The 7,922-nt window shown below is 30.3% G+C and overlaps 1 protein-coding gene across 1 annotated transcript; it reads left to right on the plus strand.

The window, feature by feature from the left end:
- The first annotated feature begins 6,332 nt into the window (after positions 1-6,332).
- Positions 6,333-7,675, plus strand: LOC129906596 (uncharacterized). The gene has a single exon (XM_055982406.1). It carries the CDS (start codon positions 6,366-6,368, stop codon positions 7,596-7,598), a length of 1,233 nt encoding a protein of 410 aa, XP_055838381.1. The 5' UTR covers positions 6,333-6,365; the 3' UTR covers positions 7,599-7,675.
- The last annotated feature ends 247 nt before the right edge of the window (positions 7,676-7,922 follow it).

Consider the following 7,922-nt stretch of genomic DNA (forward strand, 5'->3'; position numbering starts at 1 on the left):
CATGGAATATTCAATTTTCATGAAACACTAAGAGAGCTTCCTTTTATTTTTTATTGAATTTCCTTAAGCCTGGTACGCTGCTCGCGCTAAATTTTAGCGAAGATAAAATTTCCATACAAGTTATCGATAATTTGTATGGGATACATTTTAGCTCAGATAAAATTTTTCGATAATTTGTATAGGAGCTAAAATTTAGCGCGAGCAGCGTACCAGGCTTTACAAATTAATTTTTTGAAGGAGTGAGGTGCATAAGTAAAATAATTGTGCAGTTTGTCATAAAAGGGTCAAATTAATAGGATTGTTAATACAATATATAAGCCTCATTTAAAGATATTGGGCCACTCAATATTTTACCTGGAAAGATGTATATTAGGGTGGTCGTTATTTTCCAAAAATTGGAATTTCTATATTCCCAAGGGCTTATATGGTTGGAAATAAATAAAAAAAAATATTCCCCAAGTTTCAAGTCTCTAAATTAATTTTAACCCGTGCCGAAAAGCCGTTGAAGTTTCTTATGGGAATAACATGGGGTTTTTGACCTTGTCCCATCAAATTTAAATTCCAGCCAAACTATTCGTTCTAAAAATCTGAAACTTGGCAGACTTATACCTTATAGTTGTAGCAATCATGTGGTTTTTTTTTCAGATTTTTAACTATTATAGTTTCGGATATTCAGCTCGGTAACGAAAACAATTTTTTTCAGACTTTTTTCATTTTTTTTTTTCAAAAAAAAAAAAATAATAATAATAAATTCCTTATTCGTTTATGAGTAATTCCATGTGAAAAGAATACAGGAAAAATACCTATGTCATAAAATCTTGTTGTGTCATTTTTTAACGGTTCCTAAGCTCAAAATATGAACTTCTGTATATAAATAATCCCCCAAAAAAATTAGCAAGTGAATAGAATGAATTAATAATACAATTCCGGCTTTTCAGAAAGATATCAATTATAACTGTAAGTGTTACCGTTGATTTTTAATAAGTTCTTTAGTATTTAACGTCATATTTTAGAAAAATGCCCCTCCCGCCTAAACGAGGGGAGATAGACCCCCTCTCCCATAGTAAAAAATTATTGTATTGAACTCCTCTACAAAATACCGTTATCAATTCTTGTCGCCTAAGTTATCTTACTCGTGCCGAGCCTCATTATGGTTTTATGTAAAAATTTGAATCATCAAAATAAAAAATTGCAAAAAAAACGGCTTAAAAGTGAAAAAATCATTACGAAACTATTTTTATTGAAAAGATCATAATTTTTTACTTAAAAAAAAAATTAAAAAATGGGTTTTTTAGAAAAAAAATAAAATGTGTTTTTCACCTTTTTTGTAATAGATCAGCTTAAAATGAACTAATTTCATTTTTAATAACGGTTTTTGAAAGGTCTAAATATCACCCTACAAATGCAAAAAAAAACATTAATTCAATTATGTATAAAGTCGCTAGAAATATGCAAAAAAGTAATTAAAGATCATGTTTTTTTTACTCTCAAAAATTGAGTGACTTAGGCAATTAATTCATTCTACTCACTTGCTAATTTTTTTGGGGGATTATTTATATACAGAAGTTCATATTTTGAGCTTAGGAACCGTTAAAAAATGACACAACAAGATTTTATGACATAGGTATTTTTCCTGTATTCTTTTCACATGGAATTACTCATAAACGAATAAGGAATTTATTATTATTATTTTTTTTTTTTTGAAAAAAAAAAATGAAAAAAGTCTGAAAAAAATTGTTTTCGTTACCGAGCTGAATATCCGAAACTATAATAGTTAAAAATCTGAAAAAAAAACCACATGATTGCTACAACTATAAGGTATAAGTCTGCCAAGTTTCAGATTTTTAGAACGAATAGTTTGGCTGGAATTTAAATTTGATGGGACAAGGTCAAAAACCCCATGTTATTCCCATAAGAAACTTCAACGGCTTTTCGGCACGGGTTAAAATTAATTTAGAGACTTGAAACTTGGGGAATATTTTTTTTTATTTATTTCCAACCATATAAGCCCTTGGGAGCATAGAAATTCCAATTTTTGGAAAATAACGACCACCCTAATGTATATGGGCCTTTAAATAATAACAAATTTTACATAAATTTATTTAATATGCTTTCTGTGCGTCGTGTTTATAACCCTTCTAGAGAAAGTCGTCTTTTTTTGACATTTCGAGTGTAAACTGTTCTCTTTTTAGAAAGCTCCCAAATCCCAAATGGACACCCTAGCCTACTCGTGCCTTTTTTTTAAGCTTGGGAACATTCTATTAAACTATCGATAGTTTTGTTAAGTATCGATGTTTTTTGTTATCGATAGACTGTCGAAGTTTAACCAACACTAAATTAACAGTTAAATTAATTTTTAATGGAAAACATGCAATGTGTTTGTGCAAAGAGAACAAAAACAGCGAAAAAAAGACAAACAATGTAAAAAATTTCAATTTTTTTTTCAATTTAAAAAAAAAATCACTAAAATTTCAAATAAATTGTTCAAAATTGTTTATAATGTCTTTCTACTGGTAGCAAATAACGTTTGAGCAGAATAATTTGCAATATAAACATTGTTTTTGATTGAAAAATGACTAAAAACAGTGGGAAACTCTCAAAATAATTGAAAAACTTTCAAAAAAAATTTTGTTCGAAGTCGTACCGATAAATCGAAAAACTAATGATGCCAATGGATTTCTCGGGTCCGAAATAGGGCGAAACAGTTATTCGCGCGCCTGTCAAGAATTTCGACTTGCACAGTGTTTTTAACATAGTAAATGTTCGTTTATGCTACATCTTCCTATATTGTTATTATTGCTATTATTTGTATTCCCCCCCATATTTGCGTTAATTCCAATTTTGGAAACTTTCCTCCTTCTTCTAATCAGAGTTGGGAACCCTTCCCACCACACCACATTACATTATTCTTTTGCCTGAGTATATAATATATACATATACTATATACTAGCCGACCTGCCCGTTGCATAGCGCTTCGCTGCTATGGTTATGAGTGGAATTATATAGTGTTTTATGTATAGTGTTTTATGTATATAGTTGATTGTTGGTTAGATTGTTTGTATGTTTGTTTGACTGTTTGATTGTGTGTTTGATTGTTTGTTTGATTGTTTGTTTGATTGTTTGTTTGATTGTTTGTTTGATTGTTTGTTTGATTGTTTGTTTGATTGTTTGTTTGATTGTTTGTTTGATTGTTTGTTTGATTGTTTGTTAGATTGTTTAATTGTTTGTTTAGTTTGTTTGATTGATTGATTGTTTGTTTGATTGTTTGTTTGATTGTTTGTTTGATTGTTTGTTTGATTGTTTGTTTGATTGTTTGTTTGATTGTTTGTTTGATTGTTTGTATGATTGTTTGTTTGATTGTTTGTTTGATTGTTTGTTTGATTGTTTGTTTAATTGTTTGTTTGATTGTTTGTTTGATTGTTTGTTTGATTATTCGTTTGTTGTAAGTGTTTTGTTGTTTGGTTGTATAATGATTTAATTGTTTGGTTGCCTCTTGTTTTTTGTCTGTCGCACACAGGTAAATTTTCCCAAATTCATGGCCAAAACTACAAAAAAAAATTTGCGATTTGTTGTTTTTTTTTAATGCCAAGTTGTTTACAAATAACATAAGCTTAGAACCTGATTGATCATGCGATGCAAATTGTAACTGTTTAATCAGTAGATGCTTTCAAAGTAGAACATTTTAATTAACGAGTGCAGTAGCAAGGTTGGTTTCTTATAAGAAGTAGTTTGCTTTATTTTTTATTTAATTTTTTTTGGCGATTTTTAAAATAATTAACATGGATTCTGTTGCTAGTGGTATGTTAAAAAAAGATAATGACAAAGATAATGCAAAATTTTAAGTCTAAAGTAAATTTTAAAGCTTTTTAAGATAATGTGTTTGAGCAGTAAAAACAAACAAATTTTTTTTCTTTGATAATGAAAAAGTTAAGTTGATTTGCGTTTTTCTGTACTGAAAATAGTGTTGAAAAATAGTTAAATGTTTCCTTTATGGGAAACAATCCTAAAACATTGCGGTTTTTTGCGACTTTTTATAATATTGGCTTCAAAAGGTGTTGGGGACGGTGATTTTTTTTTTTTTAATTAGATTTTTCTTTTTTGACACAGGATCGTAACTAACTTTCATTTTTCTTTCAAGAAATAAGCTTTCTGAATTTCCATGGTGAGCCCATGGCTTTGTTGGACGGCCTCAAATGGATTTTTCAGACCTAAGCGAACGGTCAAAGAGACGTAAAACAGAAGATTTACGTTCTAACTATAATGCAGAAGAATTAAGCTATGCTGCGCCATGCAACTGCGAGAAAAAGGGAAACTTGTTCATCAAATGTAATGAAAAATATAATATTTTCAACTCCTTCACGTGCTGAAAAATATCAAAAGCTTTGAAAAAAATTGACCAGAAAATTATTCCATACCTATACAGCAGAAGAAGCACTTTCAATAGTTGTTGAAGGAAAATTAACTTAGTTTCATAATAACCATATGTATCCAAACTTAAGCCTCAATAAAATTTATTCATTCATTGGACAGCTCGGCGAAGAAGCCCAAGAATCACGAAACAAAGATATAAAGCGTTTCGAGAAAGTTTCCCAAGAAAATTTTCGAGGCAGCAAAATATGGAAGATGTGTTTTATAATCTCTTGGTCTCTTCTGACCCATTAATAAGTGGTTTGAGAAAACTAAATCCTAAAATAAAAAATGCGTTTCCCTCTGAAATACTTCAGTTTCTAATAGAACCAGATATCGAGCAAACAGACTTATAGTTACAGTTTCACAACTCACAAGTCATTGAATGATATACACACATACAAACTCACACTCATGTTTATTTATGTATATAGTTGTTATCTATGCCTGCATTATTTATTTATTTATAATAACGGTTCCACTGTTTTTTTCAATCTATTGAATGTATAAATATTGTATTATTAAATGTCAAATGAAAGAAACCCTATGGCGTAAAGTAAAAAAAAACGACTTTTTTCATTTTTTGCTTTTTTTTTGTTAATTTTCGTGTAAATTTACTTAAAAATGGTGAATTTTATGGAAATTATCTTATTTTGATATAATCATGCAATAATAAATTGAATAAACACAAAAAATAATTTTGGCCATGTTTTTGGGAAAATTTACCTGTGTGTGTCGATTGTTAATTGTTGTTTATTCTCTGATGTTCATTGTTTCATGTTTATTGTTAGGTGTTTGTTTTTTTGTTAAGTTGTTTGGTTGGTTATTGGGGTGTTTGGTTGTTTGTTGGTCCTTGTTTGTTGTTTGGTGCTTGTTGCTTCTTTTTGTTTTTGTTGTACACATGAATACATTTAATCATTTATAAAACTACTTCTTGGACACGTTATAGGAATAGGGGTGGGGTTAAAGTATTAGTGGGGCTAACAGTAAAGTGGGTTTGAGTTTGTTTATATGCAAAGTTTATTATAACTTAAACAACATTATGTATTTTGATGATCAAGTATCAACTTTTGAATCTACAAAATTTTATTATAGGTTTCCACCTATACACCCTATAAGTTTCAGATTTTTTGAACTCCCGAAAATATTTTTAAAAATAAAATAAAGTTCAATTTAAAGGTGCAAAAAATAGGTGTTTTTCAAAACTCTCTATCTCAAAAACCAGTTACTTAAAAAAAAAATCCCAACACACGTCTCGACTATTTTTTCATTACCTATCTATTGGTATACTCAGAATTCCCCAGAAAAATTTCCCTCTCTCGTAATGACCCCTTTCTCAACTTACCCCAATTTGATAAGGTTTTCAAAACCTAACGATTTCTTATAGTTTTAAATTTTTAAAAATTTTTTACCAAAGGTCCATTAACATAAAAAATGATTATCTATCTATTGCAAAAAAAATCAACTCTCTACAACAACGCATTTAGATTTTAGATAATTTTTTCAATTTGCCATTTTGCCCCTTTTTACCCTATTTAATTTGCGATTTGAGTAAAAACCTTTCTTAGTGCAAACCGCTTCACCTATACATATCATATACCGTTGAGTTTGAAAATTTTTATTTTTTTCCCATATAGAGCCAGTGATTATGTGAATGGTCAGAAAGGTAAAAATCAACGCATTTATAATATAGTAGTATTAATCTTTTTTACAACTCACGACGCGACGTCACGACAAGGTTATATACAATACTGCTAGGTTTCGTGATATGTGCAAATACCAACAGCCCCTGGATCCGATACTGTGATTTAAAATGTTGTTCCTCCTTTCTGAAGATGAATTGCTGATAAGACGCATCCACATTTTTAAGTTGTGTAGCGTTACTCACAAACACGATGAAGTTATTATATATTGAGAACAAATAATGCATTTCATTCAGATTTAATTTCACCGTAGAGATGTCAACAATTAAAATTTGTAAATTCATAATATTTTTCGTAGTCAGTGCATCAGTTGCAAAGACGTTAGCCCAATATACGATTGGTGTTAGTGATAATACTCGATTTGATATCTGTGAAATACCATTCTCGTCCAAAGTTCTTATAGGTTATCAGTGGCCTCTAGTTTTTAACATTAATGGATCATTATACGATTCAACTCCTGTTGATGGTGTTAATTTGGTTGCCGTTTCTCATGGCAAAGAAGTTATTTTATCATGTTCTCCGAACTTCATACTTTCAAGTGAAAAACTGGAGCAGATTCATGCTAGGTGTGGTGAGGATGGGCACTTTCAGTTGAATGGCCGCAAAGGTGGAGAACATCTAAAAAATCTCACTTGTGACCTCCGGGTGATTGAAGAAACTGTAACAACTGTACATGGGTGTCCAATCAATTTAACTTCAACACATTTTGGATACGTTCATCCAATTAATAGACAAACCTACGTCCTTGGAGAATCTTGCTACGACTTAAGCGCAGGGAAAACATATTTTGCACATATCAAAATGGGGAGTCAAACACAGTATTTAAAAAATGCAGACAAAACATACCTTCTACACAATCATCCAAATTCAAAATATAAATTCGAATTTTTTAAAGCACTTCGTTTTGACGATATATATGAAAGGGTGCGCAGAATATTGGGAATTAAAGAAGCTCCTGGTTTTAAACTCAGCAACTTTGTAGATGAGCCACTTTTGGTACATAGTCAACTGATTGCTGTCAAAAAGCTTTCGTGGAACTATTTTCTGATAAGAGATAGCCTTTTAACATTAACCCTACTTAAGGAGGACATAAGGGATCTTAGCAATAACATTGAACTTGACGTCTTCATAGGAAGTCATGGTGTAAACATTTTACAAAATTCAAACGGAGTACAGATGGAGTTCTATGCAGAAGTGGGTAATGGACAGAACCGTTTCCCTATGCCAGAATTGATTTGGATTTTAGTAAAGGCTGGTGACAAAGTGGTAACTTTTGGAGTTTTCAACGATCCCGATGTCACATCAGAAGATGTTGCACGGAAGTCCATATGCAGGAGCGAGTGTGAGAAGATAACATGGTTGACAAGAATAACAAGTTCAAGACATCAAGGTCCCTTAATTTGCTGTCAATACAATGACTTTATTAAGGTTGTAAGAGAAGTTCCCTTGTTGAGTGGAATAAATAATCTCTTTACATCACTATATTAAACATTTTTCCATACTACTTGCAAAAACTTTGTTTTAGCTAAATAAAAAACAAGATTCTTGAAGTATTTTTACTTAAATGTATAAAATAAATTGCACGACTGGGGTCGCACGTACTTGCTCTTATGCTTAAAGTAACTATAATGTTAAAGCTTTTTATTCAAGAAATTTAAAATTTGATATTTTGAAGAAATATAAGTATAAAAAAATTAAATCTGTTTTTATAATTAATAAAACTCCGTTTTAAAATATCTTAAAAAAAAAAACAAATATGCCATTTTATTTCTCGTATAAAAAGGTATTTTTAGAAAAAAAATTTGGAAAATT

Source organism: Episyrphus balteatus, chromosome 1, assembly GCF_945859705.1.
Source record: "Episyrphus balteatus chromosome 1, idEpiBalt1.1, whole genome shotgun sequence".
Classification (NCBI taxonomy): Eukaryota; Metazoa; Arthropoda; class Insecta; order Diptera; family Syrphidae; genus Episyrphus; species Episyrphus balteatus.

Coding starts and splice junctions, on each gene's coding strand:
- LOC129906596 (XM_055982406.1), top strand. CDS start 6,366: ATGTCAACAATTAAAATTTGTAAATTCATAATATTTTTCGTAGTCAGT.